Consider the following 26,483-nt stretch of genomic DNA (forward strand, 5'->3'; position numbering starts at 1 on the left):
CAGTTTCCACAGTCTCGGAGGTTTCACCGTTTAATCTCACCTTAATTTTACGGGTTTTAAGGAACGCTGCTAGCCATTTAAGCATGGTGCCATCTATTTCTAATTCATAAGGAAGCTGAATGGCATGCTCATTCCATAATTTATCAAAGGCAGAGGTGAGATCCAAAAAAACGGCTACCACTGTCTGACCGAGAAGTTGTGCTTTTTTTATATCGGCTTCTAAGCGGACTTTATGATCTTCGCAAGAATGGTTTGATCTGCAGCCTGAATGAACTTGAGCAATTTTGTTGTGTTTTTTTAAGTACGCGCAGAGTCTCGGTTTTATCATTTTCTGCATAGGTTTTGTAAAGGTAGAGGTAAGTGAGATGGGTCGATATGAGGCTGGGGAGTCTTTTGGTTTATTTGCTTTTATGATTGGAATAATTATGTCCTCGTTCCATTGATCGGGAAGAGTACCTTCGGCCCAAGATTTATTGAAGAGAGTAATTAGTTCTTGTTTCGCGGATATCGGCAATTGTTTTAGAATTTTGTAATTAATGTTATCGTCGCCCGGTGCGCCATTTTTGCAAGTTAGGAGAGCCGCTTCGAGTTCAAACAGACTAAATGGAGCATTGTATTTGTGGATTTTGCCCTGGTCGGTAGATTGTAGCCAGTCAGGGAATTCATTTTTAAGAACTTGTTTTCTTGCTATAAAAATTTCAGAGTAACCTTCGTCACTGCTTATGTTTTGATAATGCTGGACCAGCGCCGAGGCTTTATCTGCATTAGTAACAAGAATTTGGTTATTTACGCGGAAAATAGGTGTTATAGTTGGAGGTCTGCCTGGCATACGACTTACATGATCCCATAGTTCTTTACTAGTTGTTTTATATGAAAGGTTATTACAAAATTCATTCCAACTATCTGTTTTTGCCTTTTAATTACCTGTTTGACTCTTATGCGGGCTTCTCTTAATTTTTCATATTTAGGTCCTGTTTTGATTCGGATACATTTTTTCCTACATTTTTCGCGATATCTAATGGCGTCATCGCATTCCTTATTCCACCATGGAACTGAGCGTTTAATTTTATGGGGTTTGTTGTTTACTACAGGGATGGAATTATCAAGCGCTGTCTTAAGTTTGGTCACATAAGTTTTAAAGTGGGTATTGATATCAGTGTTATCTTGATTGTGGGTGAATTCGTTATCACACTGAGTTTTAAAGTTATTCCATTGCTCAGGTGAGGCCCTGTTAATTTTCCATTTGTGTTGTGTGGACGGAAGGGTATTTTGTATTTTAAGCTTAAGGTTTATTATTATCGGAAGATGGTCACTGCCAAAGGAATTATCAATTACGTTGAATTCGCTTACTGGTTGGAGGTGGGATGAAATAAGGGCAAGGTCGATCGCGCTATCACGGTGATCTTCGCGGTCAGCCAGTCTCGTTACTTGGCCGTCGTTAATGAAGTTAATGCTGTTATCATTAAGAAATTTCAAGAGATTTTCGGCATGATCGTCACATCGTGGGTCGCCCTCAGGGTTCCAACAGGGGTGTTTTAAGTTGAAATCTCCAACAATAATATAACTATTTCTGTAAGTCATTTTTTGAAATATTTTAGAATAGTTTTTGGTGGTATTATCTTTAGTTTGTGCATATACGCATTGAATACGGTATGATTGGTGTAACTCTATGCTTGTTTACTTATGGATATATAATTTAAGCTGGCACTAATGAGAAATTGTCGTCGCCGAGTGGTAAAGGCGATGGACTAGAAATCTTTTGGGATCTTCCCGCGCAGGTTCGAATCCTGCCGACATCGCATACTTTTTGCGACGCGTTTTATTTCTTTTCTAACGTAATTTGATTTAATATAGCATATAAGCTATGTTTATTGTAATATGTTGAAATTTGTATGCACATCCTTCAATTTTTAAAATTAAAACAACGTTATGGCTAAATTGGGTGATTTACAGCTGAAAATACGAATGATGCATGCGGCATTAATATTTCAAAAAGTAAACGGTAAATCTGTCTATTTCTTGGTATTTTTGCTGTATATAGTGTTTCTATAAAAACTAAGTTTAAAATATATTTTAAATGTTACTAGTTTGAATTTTATTACACTTTGTTTTTAACCGACCCAATTTTTACTTGGCTGAAATCACTAACATTTCATGGCGCTCTTCCATAAATAAAAATTTGTAAAAAATAAATGTCTGTAAAAGAATACTTATTTCATCTTGTTTAAACTTTAAACACCTTTACTGCATCTGTACACACCAATTACAAGCCCATATTTGGAAATTTGAATGAATTATGGAACTTTTATATACCCCAGGGGTGAAAATAAACTGGATAAAAGCCGAGCGTGGGGGGTGGTTTTGAAAAAATCGGTATATTTTTTTTTAAAGCATGGAAAGCCTATCTACAAATTTGCATGTAGTTCAGTGAAATGATGCTGATTAAGAAAATAATTATTTAGATTATATTGGGATATGTGCCCATGAGGGGTGCGCTACCTTAAACATTTTTTATATAAGCATTTTCATTGAAAATACATGGTCATATCGCAAAGAGCAAGTACAAAAAAGCAAGTCTAACATTCTCTATGACGAAAAGGGTTGAAAGGCCCTTAATTTGTGAGTTTAAACGTTTCTATAAAACAATTACCAATAAGTCGACTTGTGGCAAAGCCAATAAATCGTGACTAATAATAGATAAATATTGCAAATGGTTTGCAAAATATCGATAGCCTGTGTGTGCGGCATGGAAGCTCAAAGAAGCGAAGATTTACGCCATTGAATTGTGACAGTGCATACGACACGTTTAATGGTATTGTTTTTAAAGAAATAAGAAATTAGTCTGATGCTGCAACCGATGACGACTTGGTGTAAAACTTTATCAAAAACATCGCAGTATCAGTGTTTTCTTGTCGACAAACACACACACACACACGCACACACGCACGCACGCACGCACGCACGCACAATCAATAAAAAAAATCGCCGGTTTATTTTTATTAGTTTTAATGATTCTCATTTCAATACCAATAGCACAAAAAAGCATAGGACATATGATTTACTTTCGTTTCAAAATAATACTAAACTTCTTTACAGTTAATGTTTATGTAATAAATTAATGTACGCGCATTATTACTATCTTTGTTTTCAGGCATACTATTGTCACGTTATTTGCGACCCGAATACATAATCTTCGCAGAAAACGTGATTACAGTTTTTACGAAATATGTAAGACATTGCGTACTTCGCTAGTAGATTTTCAAATAGTCCTCTATTTCATGTATCTGCAGTCAATAGATTTTTCCGGCACAATTCGCCACATGGAAGACTGTTTTATAAACATTGTGTTTTCGTGTAATAGGGACGTTTACGGAACATTCCATGTCTAATGTGCATTTCTTATGTGAATGCTCGGCGTTGACACGTCTAATCTCCTACTGTTTGCAATCTTTACTGCTCATGATATTTATCGATCGCTATAAATAAGGATGCTTTCGTGAAGGAGCATATTGGGCGAATGAAAAATGAAACTAAACTTGTTAAGAAAAACATTTTTTAAATATTGTTTTGATCAGTGTGCATGTTACAAAATCGCTCGATTTTCCCTCGTTGACGATGGTTATCGCCAGCCGACGAATGAGACTACTCGGTGAAAGTTATACCGTATCCGGGAATATCAAAGTTTATTAAAGTGATATGTGGGAAATCTATGCGAACAAACTAACAAATAACTAATAAAAGCAAAATAAGCGCATACATATTAATCAATGGAAATGTACTGTACGTTATGTTTTCTGTCGTAGGTCACATTATCGTTTATTTGTAATGTATTACTTTGTAGTTTACATGTCTCGATTTCTTTAATATACAATGAACCTGTTATCCTACCCGCTAATTTTACTTGTAACTTAAGTAACATACAGCTGAAGTAGAGAACTAGATACCAACTGTTCGAACAAAAGCGCCGTGATTGCATAGAAACGCTCGCCTTATTTCGAGGTAAACCAGCAGTTGTCACGTGACATTCTTTTCGCGAGCACACGTATCTACCAAGGCATTGTCTAAAATTTCAATGTTTCAAAGTTTTATCAAACAAACAACAATTTTTCAAAGTTTTATCAAGATAAAGTTACGCATAACATCGTGGGTGAGCATAATCAAAGTAGAGTCATACATGTTTTAACGTAATTAACGCAGAATCAAAATCGGCTTATATATTGTCAAGAAAAACATCCTGAGCAAGATTTATTGAGATTGAGTTACCCAATAAGCTTCTTACGTGATTTTCATTTCTAAGATTCAACCGTTTGACGTACTTTTTAGATGCACATCGTCAAGATTCAAACTCGGCGAAGATATTGTAATAATAAACACTCAGATTGTGTCATAAATATAAAAAAACAAGGGGTTTAAATATATTTGACCTGATAACTTAGTGTTTGACGCACGAGAGCCAGGTTAAAACTTAGCATTGATAGTGTAAGGATGAACATTATAAAAATAGATGTGGCCTCTTAAGTGCTTACACAGTTTTATACAATTTTCATAATAAACTAGTTTGTAAATACATGTGATACAGATACAAACATGGCCTCGATATCGTCAACATAAATATTATGACCATGTTTCATCAGGATTGAGAATAAATGTATCCTTAACAGTGATAGCAGGTTTTCAATAATGTTCCTGTTACTACTTAATATTAAGTGTACGTGAATCATAGCACGTAAATGTTGCTGTTATCAGATAAGTTTTCTCGAAGTTGTCTACAATAGGTCGTCTAAATATTAACATGATTCAATCTATGTAACCCGTTAGGGTTCTTAATAACAATCGCGCTCACTTATAAGCGTTTGCGAAGAAAATCATGTTACCAAATATATAATACGATATGTTTTATCTGGCCATGATAATATTCCTGATACTGCTTAATTCGTGCGCGAGATCTTCCGAATTATTTTTAAACGGGATATATTTAAGAAATAATTCGTGTACGTTATAGTTTGTTGTCGAATAACCCACGGCCGGAAGTTTAGATGCGTAGGGATTAAATCACGAGTGCGAAGCACGAGTGATTTGAAACCACGCATCTAAACTTCCGGCCGTGGGTTATTCGAAAACAAACTATAACGTACACGAATTATTTCGATTCTAACACGATTTTTACTAAAGATTTATAGAATGTATCTTATTTTTCTTGCATACTATTTTATGTGAAGCTCCGCCCATAAAAATAGCTTTCGGCTGTTCTGTCGATCAGATCTCCGCCATCAATAACAGCCCAACTAGATGGAAAAAAACCTATTTCATTTCTGCTGGTGGAAAATGTATCGGCATGTTTTGTTTAGCTACAGCACGTGCTTTCAGTGTATAAGCTCCGCCCATAATTTGTTGCAGAATAACCCATGGACGATTTTCTTCTTTGTTTATATGAAATTTGGCACGTGCCGTGTTAGAATTCGCGATAGTTAACTCACGTTTATGTAACACGTTTATATTCATGTTACCAATAAAGGTCAAGCTGTTGTTCGCTGAAATCACCGTGTCAATGTGGGGGACTTTTAGGCAGGATTTGAGAAAACACTGACAAGATACACTATCAAAAACATGATACTGAAGTAGTGAATGTGATAATTATTGTTAAACGTAAGTGGTTATCGTATGGCAAATTAATGCCGTATTGTTTTTGCAAGTCGATTACGCAAGGGATTCTCTCTTTTTTCAAAGTCTGGATCTCGTTAATCTGTTGTTTCCGTATTTAGTAATTCAGACAAAACATAAAAAAATACACACATAAGGCAAGGTCATAATTCAGTACTGAGTATAGCATTGACATGTACTTTCGGATGGACAGGTATACGGACGGCTAAAATACAAACCTTACGTAGACAACGTTTTAATCGATCATTAAGAGACTCACAAGTTGTACTGTGTTCGAATAAAAAATGATGTTCATGCCCGGCTTCCACTTTGTGCACGATTTATTGAGTTTAACAATACAAGAGGACGTTCGATTCAAATAATAACAACAATTAAAATGAAACATTTATGTATTGTATATTGCCAGACTTTGTTGATATGCACTATCACAAATCAATTTCAGCAAAATCCATTGAGCCAACGCAGCATACATACTCTTCATTTATGGCCGTACACAGACAACCATGCCGTTGCTCATGGAGCCAACTCAAGGCAAAATTATTGAAGGTTTATATATTTCTTTCAACATGTTTTTATTAAATGTAATGAAAAAACTAAGGACCTATGCAGAAACATAGCAGTTAAATTAGTGTGTCTGAAACATATCACTGATTTTAAGTACAAAGAATATATTTTATAGGCTAAATAATAATCCACGTTTTAGCCCAGCAAGGTATTGTTCTTGAACGGTCTCTGGCACTGTTTGCAACGTGTTAAAAATAATAAGCTCGACCTATTCTTCTGCGATCATCAATACATTGGCAATATGAGCATTTAGACGCTTGCAAAATATTGAATTTTATGAAAATGATTTGCATCAAGTACATATATTACTTAATTGTAAATATACACATATACCTAAAAAACACACATTTTTAATAATACGTTTAATAACCTATGCCAAAATAATATATATCATTCACTATTTTCATTTCGGCGCCCAACAAAAGCTCTTGTTTGCTTAAGTCAAAACAGTTATTTAGTATAAGAGAAAGTTCGTCATTAAGCACGAGTATATTTGGTTAAGATAAAATATAACTCGAGTCTAGATAGTTTGATTGGTTAACTTATATAAAGTATATTAGTTTCATGTTCACATATAACACGAGTAACAGAACACTTGCTGTGTCGAGAAGTAATGCCAACGCATTATTTGCTTTACTTTTGTACATGTATAACATATTCTCGCATTGATGCTTCGAGTCATTGGTTTTCTTGTACGTAAAAAGCAGTTCATGCATCATATTTTGGGGGAATGTACACATTTAAGATGTGGCTTTAGTAAATGGTCACTTGGCTCTATTTGGGATGTTTATCCGGCTTATGCAGCTAGAGTGTAATTTGTTCAATATAAGCTGTTGTAAGACAGATGCAAAACAGAGACATAATTTAGCTAGCAATTAGACTTGGGTGTGTAGTTTTATTATTTTATTCATTTATGAAACAGAAATTCCTAATCAATTAACCAGTAACATTTCTATTCATAAACTTTGTTTGTAAAAAAGGGATCCATTAATATTGCAAGTGATTATCATTTTAAAAGTGAGGCAACAATTAGCTTTAACATTTTTTTTCCAAAAAGCTTTATATCAGAAGGAACACAATACTGTTCACGTGTTTATTAATTATGTGTATAAACATAACATACCAATGTTTAACCTTATTTTACATACAAACCTAACGATAACATTTAACATAAACACTACTTTCGATGGGTTCTCACTAAAAGACAGAACATAGGAATTAATTTACATTAATCTACATTTAATTGTAAAACGATCGTAAAAAATATAAACAAAACAATAAACATAAGATAATCATCACGTTATGTGCGTTTTGTTTTATTGCACTAAATCAGAATACACAGTTCACAATGTTTTATAGAAAATGACGATGGAATGGCGACGATGTTCAGCATTTCACGTACGTTCTTATACATGTTTGACCACCTCCGGTCAGAATCTGAAAAACACCAACATACACAGTAGCAAACGTCTCAAGAAGGTAACTAAACGCACATTGCCATTAAGCTCATCATAGGCTTTATTGCGATTGCCATTAAGCTCATCATAGGCTTTATTGCGATTGCCATTAAGCTCAGCATAGGCTTTATTGCGATTGCATTAAGCTCAGCATAGGCTTTATTGCGATTGCCATTAAGCTCAGCATAGGCTTTATTGCGATTTTTATTGTGTTGCTGTCTGTGATGCATAGCGCTCAGAGAAAACTTGATGCAATGTTTGAGAAAAATACTATTGATGTAGTTGTACACAAGTCTGATAAAGTATTTAAAAACAAATTTGTTATTTCAATTCTTCTTTATCAATATCAAATAAGTATCCGTTGTGATCAATGACGGGAACTTTATAGTGTAAGTACATGATAAAGGAAATGTCAAGACTATAGTGCACATGATATATCAAGCATGTATATCAACAGGTATAACGGACAATCAAGGAAATAAGAGCCAAATCTAAGACCCTCGATACGAAAAGGATGTATCTTAATAATGATTAATTATTTCATGGTGGTGATAACAGTAATACAGCTGCTTCCGCATAGCAAGTATGTTACTTTTGTTGTTCTTTTTACAACACACTTCTAGACAAGTGGTTAACATTCAATTTCGATTTCGAGCACATTTATATCATAACCGCCAAACTTTTAAAATGCTTTCATTGATTTTTTGTCAATAAAGAAATTCTTTTATTGAGAAAGCATAAAATCTAAAACCGAACAAAATATTCAAAATAAATGTCATAATTCGCGAATTCCCCCAACTACATCATTGTATTGTTCAAACTTTTCGTGGCGTTATCAGCCGTTCTTTTTAATAGCACAAGTAAAGAACATTGGTTCATTTGTGGAAATTTAACGGCTGAAATGTCTTGACCAGTATGTTTTGTTCATAAAGACATAGGGAAACCATGCTCTCAAAATAACATATGGAATCTACATAGTGGAGTGCCTTAAACAAAACAGCGTTTTTCTTGTTAAAATTCACCATTTTTTTTTATTTAAAAGTTAGAGTCAAAACATCGACAACCAATAAGGACGACCGAAATCAACAATCACTACACATCCACCCACCATTGTCAGCGTGTTTCCGTCCCCGTGTCTAACGTGTTTACACTGGAACCCGTTCCCTGTTTGGTTCTCTACAAGCTTGTCTCCGTCTGCTGAGAACAATACCTGCAAACAGTAATTTCGATTGTTTAGAAACAACATGACCATGTTTTTGTGATATTAATAATTTTTATGACAGTTATTCTGATGAGCTAGTATAATTCATGAAGGTGTTATCGAGCTCAAAACATTCAGTTGTCTTGTTAAAAAAATATATAATAAATCGTATTTGTGAGGTTACGTTTTACTTGCTAACATGTGTATGCGTTTTTGAAAGCATAACCCAGTTAGTGAAACAATTCTTTTGATTAACGTATTCTATCTTGTTGCTTTTTATACATCACCATCTGTATATTTTATTGCGTATGATTAAGCTATTGTTGGCTTAAATAGTATAATTGTTTTATTCGCACCAATTACGTTTTTTAATGCAGAACTATGTAATTATAAATATATAAGAAACAACAATAATAAAAGTAATAATATATCCCTTGAGGTCTGTATAATTCCAATTAAATTGAACTGACTTTCCAATCATGTTTCCTAATACTAGTATGTAATATGTGTGTGAGTTTATCATCGCATTTACTTTGCCGTTTTGTTTAGGTACTGTGATACCTGCCTTAAATAAAAAGGTTTACGAAAGATGACAGCATATATTCCCTTTAAGGGTATTTTCCTGGGTTTCAAGTGTCAACGTATCTCTGCAGATGTAATTACCACACACAATATGTACCTTGATATTTCTTCCGTCTAGTGTCATAGTATCTAGTTCCTCTCCCAGTTTAAACGTTATCGTCTTTTCGCCGGCGGCCGTCGTTGTCTTGATGGACCATGATCCTCCATTGTCTGATATCTCCTGTGTCATGTTGGAGCCGTCTGAGAGGAATTTGTGAGCATCTAATCGCTTCTCATCAGAAACGCCTGCAAAAAAAGCATTCGACCAAAAGTAGAACGTTGTTATAATTGCACGTCATAGTCATCAGCGATATTGTCAAAGGAACACACTTGCATATCATGCGCTTAGTAATTGCACTATTTAATAACCAAGTATTTTGTTTCTGATTTTCCAAAGAGCGCGTGAGTATTTCTGATGAATTGAAGGAACTTTATAAGTGAGTGGAAAGGTAACACGTCAAACGATTCAGCGCTTTACACGGATTACTCTTTTTATGGTAAGGACTATACGTGCACATGAACTTTATTGCCTGCCCATGTCTATAAAAAGCTGGGTTCCCACTGCCGATCAGATCAACTCGATCAAGCCCGACATAGCGGTCGGGTACTGGTCTGGTTCGGTCGGCATGAGTGGTCGGGGGCGGTCGGGTAGGTCGGCATCGGTCGGGCTTCCTACCCGATATTTTTGGACATGTCAAAAAATATCGAGTAGCGGTCGAGTAGGAAATGAATCGAGAAGCGCTCATAAAGTGGTCGTGTATTAGTCGAGTAGAAGATCGAGTTGATCGTGAAGCAATCGTGTGGCGATCGGATTGATATCTTTTACACGATCTGTACCCGATCCGCTCGACCTCTACCCGAGTTATTTTAGATCGCAACACGATCCACTCGACCTCTAGACGATTTGATGTACAGATTTACTAGACTGCCACCCGACGGCTACTCGAACGTACACGATCACTTCCCGATTGCTATTCGACCATACACGAGCTCTGTAACCGATCCGCTAGACCTCTACCCGAGTTTTTTTTTAGATCGCTTTGTACGACTGTAGTACGGCCATCACGATCTGGTCGTGTGAAGATCTGATGGCGATCGAGCTGAGGTCCACTTCGTCGAGCTGAGATCGTATAGGGCTCGCGTATAGGTCGAGATGATCGAGCGGAAATCGGAAGGATGGTTGAGTGGACGTCGTGAATGAGTCGTGTAGGGGTCGTGTGTTTTCGACAAGAGGTCGAGAAGAAGTCGTGTATACCCTTTTTAGTCGAGCTTGGTCGGGTTTGGTCGGGAAATTTCGGTGATCGGGATCCCGATCGAGTTGATCGGATCGGCAGTGGGAACCCACCTAAATAGGCGAGTCAATATTTGCAATAATTAAACGAAAGGATTGTATTTTTGTCATCCTATTATAACGAGAGTATTACCTCAATATCATGTCGAAAAGACTATGGTGAAAATGAGTAATGGTAAACCTACCGAGGTTATTCATATTAATATGTGTACGTTTATATGGCACACTGTATGTACAGTTCGCCAACAAGATCTATTCTTGTCTATTGTTTTTTATTGTGCTGACCATGGTATAAACATATTAAACCACGGTAATTTACCTGATGTAAACAAATTTTAATTTATTATTAATCCCAATGCAACATTGTGAGAAATTATGTAACCAGAGCACTCGCTTAAATATGAAAAGACATTAAGAAAGACGATCAGGAAGATCAATTTCTTATGTCAGTAAAATGTAAGGGTGTAACGGTACTCCGTGGGACGGTATATCGTAATAAACTCCCTCGGTACGGTTCACGACACGCCTCCGAGTCCGTACGGTACGGTACGGTACGGCATTTTCCATGACGCATTTCAAGGGAAGTAACTGTAATTCGCCCCAAAAAATGGCGGAAGTTGAATTGAAATCACCTCCAGCGAGCTTCAAATAAAAAATATGGAAGCGTTTTGTGTTATCAGTAAGAAAAGTGGTAGGCGTTTATTTCGTATTAACATTTGCTTTATATCACGACTTTTATCGCTACGAATTTCCAAAGCAGGAGCTGTAATTTTGTGATTCTGCTGAGAATTTCGCAATTTCTTTGAAACCATTAAAATTAAATTTCAATCACTCAAAAATGTGCTGTGTCGCCTACGTCACAAAACAAGGTGCAGTATTTGACTGGTTCTAAGAATTGCGCTTGAAGTTTTTTACGGCACAAGCAAAGATAGCCATTTCGACAATGTGGTAAACACGTTTTCTTTTTAAGTTAAATAATCTATCAAAGTAAAAGAAACATAAAGCAGTCCGTATTTTTTAAACATATTCATAGTTTCGTGTTCATGTTTAATCAAAGTTTTAGAGTTGTAAATAATAATAACTGATTGTCAATTAGTGCACTTTCATGACATTATATGTTTTTTTGTATATTGTATGACACATTTGTGGAGGTCTTTAAATAAAATTGAAAACTGGTTTAAAATGGTTTGTATGTTGTTTCCATCTGACAATACGTATTGTATCGTACACATTTTACCGCGATACGTATCGTATCGTAAGATGAGCCTATCGTGACACCCTTAGTAAAATGTAAATGTGCAGGAGTAAACTGGTGACAAAAAATGTATGGCAAGCGGTTCGACGCATAATCTCAAGAAACTAAGTTTGTCATAAGAACCTAGGTTCTCATTATGAGAATCTAGGTTTTCATTCTGAGAACCTAGGTTCTTACCAGAACTTATGATCCCTAATGAAAACGTGTGTTCTCATGAAAACGTACGTAGGGTATCCGAGAGAAAGGCGCGAAAAGCTGTCGAGACCCTAGGTTCTTGTGAAAACCTTGGATATCAAACGAGAACTGTGGTTCTCAGAATGAGAACCTAGGTTCTCATGAAAAACCTAGTTTCTTGGGATTATGCGGCGAACCGCGCTGAAAACCGGGGTTCTGAAATGAAAGCTTAAGTTCTCATGAGAACCTACGTTCTATGTGTCTATGTGTATCGTCTCGCCGAGAACATGGGTTCTCGAGCGTAAACTAAGGTTTTCAAATGAAAACCTAAGTTCTCATGAAAAACCTGGTTTCTTGGGATTTCATTAACCTAGTTTCTCATGAGAGCCTAGGTTCTCATTAAAAACCTGGTTTCTTGGGATTTCATAAACCTAGTTTCTCATGAGAACCTAGGTTCTCATGAAAAAACTAGTTTTTCATGAGAACAAAGATTCTCAGGAAAAACCTGGTTTCTTGGGATTATACAAAAGGCATTAGCCGTCGGTGATCGCCTCTTGTTCATATGTTCGACGTTTTCCCTGCATGGGTGTTCTTGAGGAATGAAATTAGTAAAGAACTCAGTAGACATTGGTCTAAACACATTAATTAAAACTTAAACTGTTTATGAAATACATCTTTAATTGTAAATATTATTTTGAAACTAAAAATTGAAAAAATCAGATCAATCGTTACATAATTCATTGTTACAGCATTAAATGAGTTTAAGATATTAAGTTTCCTTGTTCGGGGCCTCATACGACTGTACGGTACAGTATTGGGCTATTTTTATTTAATTTATTTTCTATTTTAAGTATGGCTGTTATATATTTAAGCAATCATTATGGTATAAATAGAAATTTTATCTCTATTGATAATTTGTAACAATGTATTATTCAATCTTAAGATATCGGCCCACACTGCAAGAAAAACTTATGCACTTAAGACTTTGCAAACATATTTCAATAACTTGCATTATCTGCAAAAATAAAGTTCTTAACGGTGTGTTTTCATTCTGTTCAGCCCGTGTGTAATCATATGTGAACCCCATGTCCCGCATTCCAACCGAGCATGTTACGCCGTCCGACGCGTAATTCTGGGGACCTAGGTTCTCATAAGAACTATGGTTCCCAAATGAAAACCACGGATTTAGTATTACAAATGAGAACTTAAGTTCTGGTCATGAGAACTTTTGTTTTCACAATGTAATTCTGGGAACCTAGGTTCTTATGAAAACTATGGTTCTCAAATGAAAACCACGGTTATGGAAAGCGGTTCGACGCATAATCCTAAGAAACTAGGTTTTTCATGAGAACCTAGGTTTTCATTCTGAGAACATAGGTTCTTACCAGAACCTTGGTTTTCAAATAAGAACCTAGGCTATCGCCGTTTGATGCACATTTCATAAAAACTTGGGTTCTGGTGAAAACCTAGGATATCGAATAAAAACTTGGGTTCTGGAAGCCATGTGCAATCTTCAAGCGAGAACCTAGGTTCTCATTCTGAGAACCTATGTTCTCTAAATGAGAACCTAGGTTCTCATGAAAAACCTAGTTTCTTGCGATTATGCGTCGAACCGCTTGCCATAGAAACGCTTTGTTTACTGAAGTATGTCTGACTTGCTTTGAGTTTTGAGTTTTTATTATTCTCAGGTTAAAACGATGGATCAAGCCTTGACTATGAATTACGTGATTTACCGCAGCACACGCTTGCTATATTTATATTTGTTAAAAACTATGTGGCCATAAAAAAGAAAAAGTGCGTTAATGTAATACTTTAAATAAAATCGACTGTTGTTCGAATAATTCATAAAAGTTAAATGTTTCATCAATTTCGCAACATGAACAGCATGTATTAGTTCGCCGGTTTTATTAGTCTAGTGAGAGAGTGTTTATTTTATTTCCTTTCATGGCTCCAAAGAAAAAAATCATCTGTATGGTAAAATGGAGTAATGTTATACTTAAGTTGATCCAAAACATCATAATGAAGCTGTACATTCTTCCAATTCCAACAAAGCATTGATCGTAAGCGAAGTTACATTGATCTTAAATTGATCAGAGAATTGATCGTAAGCGTAGTAACTTTGATCTAATAAATACATGATCGTAAGCGTAGTTTATAATATTTAGTATTAATCGTAAGCTTAGGTACTATGTTCTATTTGATGCATATGCTCGTGTGTGAATATGCGTGTATTTCGTTAAGTATCTAAAAAGAGTTTACAAATTATATATCATATTCATTTCACCTAGACAATAATGATTGCCGCTATTCGTATTTGTAAATGTTTGCTTGAAATGCTAATACAAAATTCAAAAGTATACAGTAAGATACTAAACAACTAGTTATGAAGCCGTTTGCCACTTAGTGAGCGAAAGTGCCAAGAGCTTGGGAAATAAACACGAACAGACGTGTTTTCATACAACACTCATACGGTTGAATTATGGTATACCCATTGCATGACGCTGTTAATTCTTAACATGCTCATATACTGGTAAATGTATATAATGTATCATGTATTATGATATATCGAATTCAAATGATATTTTATATTATATAGTAAACGTTTTGCTGCACAATACATGTATAAATATGTACTTGCCTTTTTGATATATACTTATTCTTTACGACAAAGTAAGAAGAAGAATATAAGACAATCAAGCCAGTAACTATATAACCCAGACACAATAAAGAAAGTGAAATTCAACAACTCGAGACAAACTGTACATTTGTTTTTATTTCGACTTTATGTATTTCGTTATGTCAGAGAGCATAACTTATATATCTGAAAAGAACAACAATCAATAATAATACAATAGTAAAACATCATTACGTTTTTATCTTATATCTGTAGTCCTCAAACAAACATTTGAATTAATAGTCGCCTTACCTATAGCTTTCATATACTCTTCAAAATTCACAGAATGTTCAATCTTCCATTTACCGATTGCACTTGCCATACTTATATTAGTCGTCCACCAATTAAATGAAATACAATTCTATTCCCTGTCAAACTGATCCACTATTTGTATCCCAAACAGAATTCCGCTATAGCAGGTAGCTATGAATTTGCGGAGACCAAAAGCATGCGATGAATGTTCGGTGTAAAGTCTTTTGTCAAGAGATTGTTCGTTTTATATCGCAGACGAATCTTCAGGAATGCAGGCTCCAGACACGTCACATAAATTCAGTTCAAGAAGTCAATGCGTGCTTATAATTCGCATTTCAGACATTGACTTGTTGAACTTGTGTATAACATGTTAGTCACATGTCAGTCACTAGCAGGAGCTCCGAATATCCGAACCATTCGTACATCGGCATTGATTTAATGGCGGAGACTAGATGTATATGTTTAATTTGTGAATGTGTGTTTTCTTTTTGCAGAATTTTTAAATTTCCTTGAATTTTTGTTATATTTATTTCATAAATGTGGACGTCAGTTTTAAAATCCGAAAACATACAATTAACCTTTCAGAAGGAAGACATCAGATGAAATGTGACGGTATGCCTGTGAGTTTAATAGACCAATAATATCCACTGTAAAACTAATGTCGTTTAAAACTTAATTACTGTAAAAAAAAATCGGACACACATATTATAGATAACTTAAATGGTATACATTTGAACCTGCATGAAAATGGCGCTATATAAATCCGGTATAATAATAATAATAATAATAATAATAATAATAATAATAATAATAATAATAATGATAATAATAATAATAATAATAATAATAATACAGCTTTTATATAAAAGCAATACCTGTTTAAACCATTAAAACTTCGCAAAAAATCACGTCATAAACAAATGACTTTCTATTCAATGAAGCCTCATCTTGTGTTGACTATTTTAAAACTGCACATCTGTAGTAATAATAGAAATACATTATTGTTTACATCAAAGTATTCTTTGCGCCTTTTATTGTGAAGATTATAATGGCCCGCCGACGTTTTGTCTGGGATCTTAATGGTCTTTTAAGATATTTCAAACGAATAACCAGACGTCTCAAACATACGCACTTGTTTAGATCGTTGATGTTTTGTTTTAATGTTTTAATGTTTGTCTGATGTCTGTTAATGATCACACCAATCACCGTAGACATAACATGTATCAAACCAATCACCGTAGACATAACATGTATGTTAAGTTTGTTTGCGATACCGTTTCTCATTTATACATGAATACTATTGAAAATGCATTTTGAAATGAATATATTCATCATCTGATTTAAATTTTCCGTCTGTTTTACTGTTCATAAAATGGTATAAAGCATGGAAACAAATCAAATACATGTATACTATTGAAAATGCATTTTGACATGAATATATTCATCATTTGATATCAAATTTCTATCGGTTTTACCGTTCCTAAAATGGTATAAAGCATGAAAACAAATCCGATGAGTTGTTCTCACAAGGGAAATGGAAATCTATTTTATATTTATATCAGATTGTGTTTTTTTATCGGTTGATTACCATAAATGTACTATTATTTTCCTCGAGATTTAGCTTGCTTGCGCGCAACGATCAATGTCAGTATTTCGGACTCTTTATCAACAAAATTGTTTTTCCAATTTCGGCTGTAAGTTAATCGCATATAGTTTCTTAGAATTGCACACATCCTCTCATTTTTTTGTTCCCAATAATTTAGCCGCTACGATTTAAAGGGGCCTTTTAAAAGATTTTGGCATGTTTTGAAGTTTGTCATTAAATGCTTTATATTGATAAATGTAAACATGAAATTTTAAAAGCTCCAGCAAAATCAAAAATAAAATTTTTAAAAGGAAAAAAAGTAGCCTGCAGCAATACCTGAACAAGTATTTTGTTGTTAATTACCCGCCAACGTAAATCATTACAACTTACAAGTCCCATCTATTATATTACATTTCCGTGTTTTTTATATACATATCTAACTTAATAAAATTATATTTGGAATATACATTTACAATACAAAATATAACAAGTTTATTTTTTCTTGCAGCTATTTTTTTGAATAAAATGAAAATCGTGGGTTTGTGATAAATGAAGGTAGTTGAACTTGGAGAGTGTGTACAACGCGTATTATTGGTTCTATTCTCTTATTGATTGTAATGAAAATATTACAATAACAACGACGACTCTAGGTCTACAACATGCGATAGTAACCCGTCAATATTACAATAAAGTAATTACGTTACTTATTGGCCCTTATTTGACACTTATTTTTACGATACAGTTATACCGCTTACAGAAAAAAACACAACGTGAACGCTATCAAACATGCGCCACATAAGATCGGAAGATTGGAAGATCGTTGGACTTACACGGGCGAGGATCGTGTGGTTAGAGTCCTGAACCGGCAACATAACTTGTATGAAGATATTGAAATTAATCTAAGGCCATTAAGCCCCTACTTCAGATTTATTTACGTAATCATTTTGAAACAAAACAGGTTAACTCGCTGAAACTGACACTGTGAACTAAGTGGAATACTTTTGAAAGCAGCCAAAAGTCAACAATGAATCAACAAACAACCTGAAATATCCACACTCCAACCACTTAATATTTATTAGAACAAAAAAAGAAAGGTTTCATTCGTATAGTTTATGTTTGTGAAGTATAAAAGCCTTTGGCAACAGTTCAGTTAGCTAATTGCCTACAAATGATATGTTTTTAGATACACATATTAATTTGACATTTTGATAGTATTTTTTTCGTTTTTTTTTAAACTTATTTTGGTTAATGCGTTGATATTAACTTTACAATTTAGAATTTATAATAATTTTTATAACATTATTTTTGATAAATTACGATTACATTTATGACATGATGCATATCTTGAACCAGTATGCGTACGTAACATACACAATCAGAACTAATTTATAACATGTTATCTAACACACTTATCAGGACAGAATGTCGCCGGTAGTTCTGCCAAGACACAATATCTCCAGATGCGATTGTATGCATCAACTCATGCACTCGACGAGTAACACATTAAGACGAGAACCTTTGCATCTAAATGTATCAACGAAATCGCGTGCATTGCTGTAATCGGCAAAACTTTTATTATGCTATTATCGGTATTATCTCATATTTAATGTGTTAACGATAAAACGTTAAAGCAATTTGTTCTTAATTAGAGTAAAATATCGTTGCTCATATTAATCATATTATACATACGCCTATGATATTACCAATATAGAACACTAAATAGGAATAGTAATTTATTATTCGCTATGTTAGTAACAGTTGTTGAGTTAAGCCAATTCACGTTCACCTTCGCACGCAAATATTATCTAAGAAAACCGAGGATAATGTGTAACTGCAACAGCTAGGCACATTTTTTGGGACCTATAATATAATTTAAAACAATATAACATTAAGGCAATCGTCCGGGCTTGCCGGTCACTATTACGCAATAAAGCCAAAAGTGTTTTAGTGTTGTTGTTTTTTTGTTTTGTTTGTTGTTTTTTTGTTTTGATTGTACGGAAGTATCCTAAGTATCAAACCGTAAATAACGTAAAGTTTTTAGAAACGCAAATATTGGCAAAATGTATATAACTTCAAATAAGTTTTAATCTGAACATATGCACTTTGACCAATGATGTAGACGGACAGAATAATTTAGTAACGTCTCACTGTTGTACATTTAAAAAGTACAAAAGTACAAAATCATTATTTATATGTCAGAAAAAAAAAAACACTCTTAAAGAGTAACGAGAAACGATTGTTCTTAAAATTCTAAAATTGTTCAACGATGATATACATCATAAAAACTTTCACATCTGTTAGAAATATACATGTATTAACGATCCTTAAATCAATTCGATTTAAAATGATTAATTTTCTTAAAATTTATACAAAATATATCAAGACACATATGTAATAAAATACAATGCGTTTTGTACATTTTACACAATTTTGCAGTTTAGAATAATAAGTTATATTACTTTTTATTACGTGATTGCTATGTGCACTCATTATAAGGACCATATAAAAACGTGGTTGCGTCGCTTCATTGAAATGTCATGTGCACTCACCAGCATCTGCTTTCTGTCTAAGCATGAGGACAAACTTCTCTCTACGTCGAAAAAGTTATTATTTACCCAAGTTGCCATCTTGGGTAATTGCGTTACACTCACCCGTGTCAAAGATATAATCCGGTGAACTCTTTCATCTCGGCGTAAATACTTCCCCTTGGCAAACTATCCAGGTGATACACCAACACAGTGCACAATCCTGATTCGGGGGACAAAACCGGATCAATAATGACTAAATAGAGATGTTGTGTGTTAAATGTGAAAAGTTTAATATAAAATATTATTTAAACAATCGGTGTAGTTAAGTAAAAACTGCCTTTTTATAAACTACAGAGATAATTTTATTCGGTTGAAATTGAGTGCGTATAGTCGTTAGCGGAAGCAGTCTGTGGAAAACAGCGATCGGTCCGTATTTTCTTGATTGCCCCTTTCGTGTTTTTCGGACTGGAGCTTGTATTATAAGCCTTGATCGCAATCCGTCTTTATCATGTCTGTTTGATTTGTAGTTAATTTTCTGTAATTATGATTTTTTGATAACTAATTATAATAGTATTCGTGTAATCAGTAATGCAAACTAAATGCAAACAGATGGAAATTTATCATTTATTATTTTCAACCCAGTGTTGAGAGAAAACTACTATCAGGTATTCCAATTCAATAATGCCTTCCAAATGCAATAAAGTAGTTAATCGACTGCATGTTTTCCTTTGTTATTACATCAATTGCTTATGCAAACACTATGGGTGTCTGGGGAAGATCCCCATTTAAAAGTATAAAGAACGTTACTCTCCTCAGTTAAGTCGCAATTTATATAACTTATAAGTAGTTTTTATTAATGAATTTGTTGATATATCATAACATCATTTAACGCATTAAACCCTATCTAAATTATGAAACAATGAAGTTGTTTTATAATTCATACATCTTACCACATATGGACTATTGTTGTACAATATGGTGCTCAGCCACAAGATCAAATTTAAAGAAGGTAATTTCGATACAGAAACGTGCTGCAAAAATAATAATGAATAAGCCGTTTTCCTCTCCTTCAATTCCGATTTTCAATGAACTGGGCTGGTTGTCATTTGAAAATAGGTGTAAATTTCTTGTTGGGACTATAGTGTACAAAGTTTTAGATGGCTCAATGCCTCCTTATTTTGATGACGTTATTTTTGTATCAAATAACAATACATACTTTCTTAGGTCCACCACCCACAACGATTTATCATATGTTGCATTTAAAACGAATTACGGAAAAGGTACTTTTTCCTTTTGTGCGAGAAATATATGGAACCTTATTCCAAATAATATAAGACAAGCACCTACAATTATTTCCTTTAAACGGCACCTTGGTACAAACGCAAAACCTTTTTTGATATTGTGGGTTGTATGGATTAAAATACCGTCTTTGGGTATTTTATTCTTCTTCTTTTTGCTTTGTGATTGTCTGTTGTTATGAAAGAATGAAATAACCATTATTATTATTATTATTATTATTATTGTTATTATTATTATTGTTATTATTATTATTATAATTATTATTATTTTATTATTATTATTATTATTATTATTATTGTAATTTTATAAATATTATTTTATATTATTAATATTATTTGTATAAGTATTATTATTTTCATTATATGATGCTTTTGTAATTTTTTTTTTTTAAGGCTGATTGCAGTATGCTAGACATTGTTGAGTTACATTTACATATACTGTGTTTTTTAATGACCACATTGTAAAAAAGATATGCTATTTCTTAATGTGTTATCTTCGTGAAATAAAGTTATTATTATTATGTAGAATCACAAAGTATTACAAATTCGAAACACTTGTACAGCAAAAAGAACAATTACTGCATTTTAATTTGTGGAAGCTTCCATGGTTATAACCGCAAAGTCAGTAACTGGCGATGTCTGAAACTATCAGCTGAAAACGTTGCAACATTATTCACTATAAAAATAAAAAGTTGTTTCAGATTCGCAAATTTTCGGTTTATTTATGATATTTGTGAGGAAACAGTATAACTGAACATTTGCCATGGTCTAATATAGCCATTATATGCATCTTTTTACGATTTGAAAACCTAAAAATTATAAAGCGTTGCAACGCGAAACGATTTAATAATTTGGAGAGTTCTGTTGTTGTCGTTAAAATTTGTGAAACTACAAAGATTGCTTATATAACGTATAACATACGCTTTTTATGTATGCTTGGCAGGATAGCTAAGTTGGCTAATGCGTTTTTACTTCAGGATTGCGGGGGTCACTGGTTCGAACCCTGCTGCGGGCTACATTTTTTTCCTTTTTTAAATTTTATTTTTATTACTGGAGCTTTTAAAATTTAATGTTTACATTTATCAATATAAAGCATTTAATGACAAACTTCAAAACATGCCCAAATCTATGAAAAGGCCCCTTTAACGAGCTACGCCGAAAAACAAAAGAGAAACATATAAGTATGATCAACGCTGTTTGCAATTGTGTTTGCGTACCACAGATATTCAAGCATTGCGACCTGCATTTATCATTTTGAGTTTTTAAGACACGTTCGATTGCCGCATCCGATGTGATCCGATAGTGCAAATATATACGGAACGGAGTTATGAATTTGTATTGCACTGATTTGTTTGCAAGAAAAAAGTAAAATACGTTTTTCAGAAACTAGTTTGGAATTGTTTTTGAAAAATAAAAACCTCATTTCTCATATGACTTTCAAACATATGTAAAACCTAGTTAAACAGCCTATAAATAAAACATTAATATGCAATATAAATATCGACTTAAGATGAAAATGTGACACTAATTTTATAAGTAGGTAAGCTTCTTTCTATAGTTTTACATCACCCATACGTCTGCGGCAAAAGAGGCAAACAAATATAATATCAGGACGAGTCTAGTACTCGGTCTACGTCTGACACGAAATCATGAGTCTAGTACTCGGTCCGTGTCTGACACGAAATAATTAGACTAGTACTCGGACTGTGTCTGACACAACATCATGAGTCTAGTACTCGGTCTGCGTCTGACAATAAATCATGAGTCTAGTAATCGGTCTTCTTCTGACACAAAATCATGAGTCTAGTACTCGGTCTGTGTCTGTCTTAAAATCATGAATCTAGTACTCGGTCTGCGTCTTACACAAAATCGTGAGTCTAGTACTCGGTCTGCGAATTACACAAAATCATGAGTCTAATACTCGGTCTGCGTCTTACAGAAAATCATGTGTCTAGTACTCGGTCTGCGTCTGCCATAAAAATCTGAGTCTGGTACTCGGTCTGCGTCTGACAAAATATCATGAGTCTAGTACTCGGTCTTCTTCTGACACAAAATCATGAGTCTAGTACTCGGTCTGCGTCTTACACAAAATCATGAGTGTAGTACTCGGTCTGCGTCTGACAAAAAATCATGAGTCTAGCGTCGGTCTGCGTCTTACACAAAATCGTGAGTGTAGTACTCGGTCTGCGTCTTATACAAAATCATGAGTCTAGTACTCGGTCTGCGTCTGACACAAAATCATGAGTCTAGTACTCGGTCTGCGTCTTACACAACATCATGAGTCTAGTACTCGGTCTGCGTCTGACACAAAATCATGAGTCTAGTACTCGGTCTGCGTCTTACAGAAACTCATGAGTCTAGTACCCGGTCTGCGTCTGACACAAAATCATGAGTCTAGTATTCGGTCTGCATTTGACACAAAATCATGAATCTAATTTTCGGTTTGCGTTTGACACAACATCATCACAAAATCACGAGTATAGTACTCGGTCTGCGTCTGACACAAAATCATGAGTCTGCGTCTGACACAGAGGCTTGTGACCGATGCTTTGTTATATAATTTACTGCATACGATACTCTTGGTGGAAGTTTGAAAGAATGCTAATATTTTACTCGAATGCATTTTGTGGCGTGTTTTCATACTTGATTTTCCCGATCTATGAACATTTGATTCACATTTACTTTTCAATTTGTTTTATCTTATGGAATTGATTTCAAATAGTTTGCAAATAATATTATTAAGATGGTGGATACGTTTTGATTTGTGTTAAGACACAAAAACTAATGAAAATACCATTAAAATACATGCTGTAAACGAAATGATTGTTCACGCCATTAAGTGATATTTTGTGGACATGCACATGTAAAGAACGTATCTTACTAAACAATGTTGATTGGCTTTGGCCGATCCAAAGATCATTCGTAAGTTTTATTGTAAAGATTGCAATAGCCAACCTACGTAATGTCTACCTTCTGAATGGCCCATCAAGTAGCCAACCTACGTAATGTCTACCTTCTGAATGGCCCATCAAGTAGCCAACCTACGTAATGTCTACCTTCTGAATGGCCCATCAAGTAGCCAACCTACGTAATGTCTACCTTCTGAATGGCCCATCAAGTAGCCAACCTACGTAATGTCTACCTTCTGAATGGCCCATCAAGTAGCCAACCTACGTAATGTCTACCTTCTGAATGGCCCATCAAGTAGCCAACCTACGTAATGTCTACCTTCTGAATGGCCCATCAAGTAGCCAACCTACGTAATGTCTACCTTCTGAATGGCCCATCAAGTAGCCAACCTACGTAATGTCTACCTTCTGAATGGCCCATCAAGTAGCCAACCTACGTAATGTCTACCTTCTGAATGGCCCATCAAGTAGCCAACCTACGTAATGTCTACCTTCTGCAGAATGGCCCATCAACATCTTTCATACAAACTACTAGCATATGCATGTCCGCAAATGACGGAGACAAAAACGTATTACGTTGTTTGCTATTGGAACATAGTAAAAATCCACATTCAGCGGAGTCATATGAGATGTATTGACATATGTTAACTATTAAGTTTTATCTTCATATATGTATGCGACATTTTGTCATTCTTTATCTTAGCAACAGTTCCGTATACCTCGGATATATCGCATTAATAAATGTTATCTGATACATTTTTACTGAAAATATTATATATTTACCCATTTATGCCTAGCGTCTAGAAAAAAGGCCTTGGCAAACAGCGTAGACCCGATGAGACGCCGCTTGGTTCGTCTTTGAAATAATTCGTACAGCATTTGAGTTTGAAATATATTATAAATTCAGCAATTAAAAAATCAGATTCAGAAATTGCAGTCTGTTTCAAAATTGAAAAAAGGTTGTGTTTCTTTTTATATCCATAGTTAACACTTTTCTGTTATCTTCAGAATAACTTGAATTCGGCATTGTATAACTGTTCCTCAAAATTTCAAAAGTAAATATTTTTGCAAGTTTCATCCTTTTTGTTGGGGAATTTTAATTGTCCCTCGTGTATTTTCACTCATACCTGCAATGACCAATGTGAGTTCTACGTTATTTAATAAAAGTCAGTTACTTGCAATTTATGCTGGGTAATTAATCTTTAATTTTTCGTTCTCACTTATTTAGTGACTAATGAACGGGTGTTTATGGTATTATTCGTCTCTAACAAACTTATTATATGTGACTTATTAGACAAAATGACGTTCTAGTTCATTATCTTTTCAAACGTTATGAATATTAAAAAAAAATGTCATTCGCTTATTGTACACGACATGTTTCCAATCCTCCATAAAAAGGAACCAGTGAAGTAGAAAAGAAATCATTCACGCTGTTTGTAATGGTGGTCGTTTTACAACAGATTCTCATTAACTTCCGAGTGCAAATAGCTCTCTAAGGGTGATGAGTAATTTCATCTGGCGGAATGAAATGTAGTGATGTGAATGTCTAGTTCAATTACTCATTTGGAGCTTGTTTTTGTCCTGTAATAGATTATTCAACCACTTACTGTTTAGGATGATGTCGGCATGTTCCTTACTGCATAATGCACTGCAAACATTGTTCTTCTTTCCTTTTATTACAAATATTTTTAAAAAAAACAAGTTTAGTACAACACGGTCCAGGATCATGAACATTCTTAAGTCTTGAGTTTCCAATCAGCTGAGTAGTTAGAATGTCGGTGAGCTTACATAAATTCACAAATCATGCGTGCTTTCTCAAACTAATGATCGAATAAGACTCAAATCGTAAAAACACATCTTTGAACATCAAATTGAGCATTATAGTCGAAGTTATCTTAACAGTTTAGAAATACAAATACAAATTGAATCAGAATATATCCTCATGCGTTTTCGCGATACTAGGCCAATTTTAAAATTTAATCTGAAGATTCAATGTTGCTATTAAATTATAAAAGGGAATCAAAGAGCTGTAGCATTCACACAGATTTCTGGCGCTGTTTTCATACTATCTGCTTAAGTCTCGGTATATTAGTCAGCATGCTCGTTATGAACCCAGTTGCGCTTCTTGTTCCAAACCCACTTGTTGTACGGTTCTAGGTGAATTTTCAGAAAGACTTTTTAAGTGTTCATTCAATAAAATGTACGCACCTACTTTGTTTATCTTCTTGATTAAAGGGAAAAACACGGTTTTTGAATTTATTAATACTTTTATGTGTGGTATCATAGACAAATGTCTCTAAACAGACATGACACGCATATGTTCCATGTCGTAAAATACCGTATTAACATTTCATAAAAACTGTTATTAGATTTCTTTTTAAATTTTCAATGGCATTTCGTATTTAAAAAAATATTTAATCATCATGATAAAATGAACTTTAACGAAATGATATCAGCTTTATAAATGTAAAACTTGTAAAAACTAGTTATAAATAAGAAAACATATTATGATATACCCGATACCGCTTTGTAGAAACATATTAGGTTTATGTGAATTTATTAAGCGTTTAAGCGAACGTATGCATGATGTTTAAATTCGTTTATACGAACAAATACATGTATATGGATTTTTTTAAATATATTTTTTCATAAACTATTATTCTTTTTTGAGAAACAATATTCCAGTTTCAAAATTCATTTGATCATTGCAAAATACACAACAAAAATAATGTTTTGAAAATGGCATGATGATTCTAGTTGTGGAGTTGAAGAAGGCTTCACATATCATAACGATAATCCCTGCGCCGACAGACATATGTGGATAAATCTTGATTATTTCAATTTATTTGTGCTATTTAGGTCTGTGTGAATCTCATTTATAAAATGTAACAAGTCAGATTTACTGTAGTTGACGTTTATATCGTTTCATGTGCCGATTAACATGCTGTTGCTATTACGGGGTTAATACTCCTTCCGTGTCTGCAGTTGCATGAAGTGACTTTTACGATCAGAA

At 34.2% G+C, this 26,483-nt stretch overlaps 1 protein-coding gene across 1 annotated transcript; it reads right to left on the reverse strand.

Moving 5' to 3' along the window:
• Window positions 1–7,304: 7,304 nt before the first annotated feature.
• Window positions 7,305–15,350, reverse strand: LOC127866758 (sodium/calcium exchanger regulatory protein 1-like). Its single transcript, XM_052407548.1, has 4 exons — window positions 15,151–15,350; window positions 9,563–9,750; window positions 8,791–8,892; window positions 7,305–7,662 (listed from the first exon to the last, which is right to left on the reverse strand). Exons 1-4 carry the CDS (start codon window positions 15,218–15,220, stop codon window positions 7,612–7,614), a joined length of 411 nt encoding a protein of 136 aa, XP_052263508.1. The 5' UTR covers window positions 15,221–15,350; the 3' UTR covers window positions 7,305–7,611.
• Window positions 15,351–26,483: the final 11,133 nt, after the last annotated feature.

This window comes from Dreissena polymorpha, chromosome 1 (genome assembly GCF_020536995.1).
Source record: "Dreissena polymorpha isolate Duluth1 chromosome 1, UMN_Dpol_1.0, whole genome shotgun sequence".
Lineage (NCBI taxonomy): Eukaryota > Metazoa > Mollusca > Bivalvia > Myida > Dreissenidae > Dreissena > Dreissena polymorpha.

Excerpts from the sequence above, each read along its gene's own strand:
- LOC127866758 (XM_052407548.1), bottom strand. The coding sequence starts at position 15,220 with ATGGCAAGTGCAATCGGTAAATGGAAGATTGAACATTCTGTGAATTTT. Across the intron at positions 9,751-15,150 it reads AGAGTATATGAAAGCTATAG|GCGTTTCTGATGAGAAGCGA; the intron begins GTAAGGCGACTA and ends CTTTTTTTGCAG. Across the intron at positions 7,663-8,790 it reads ACGGAAACACGCTGACAATG|ATTCTGACCGGAGGTGGTCA; the intron begins GTGGGTGGATGT and ends GGTGTTTTTCAG.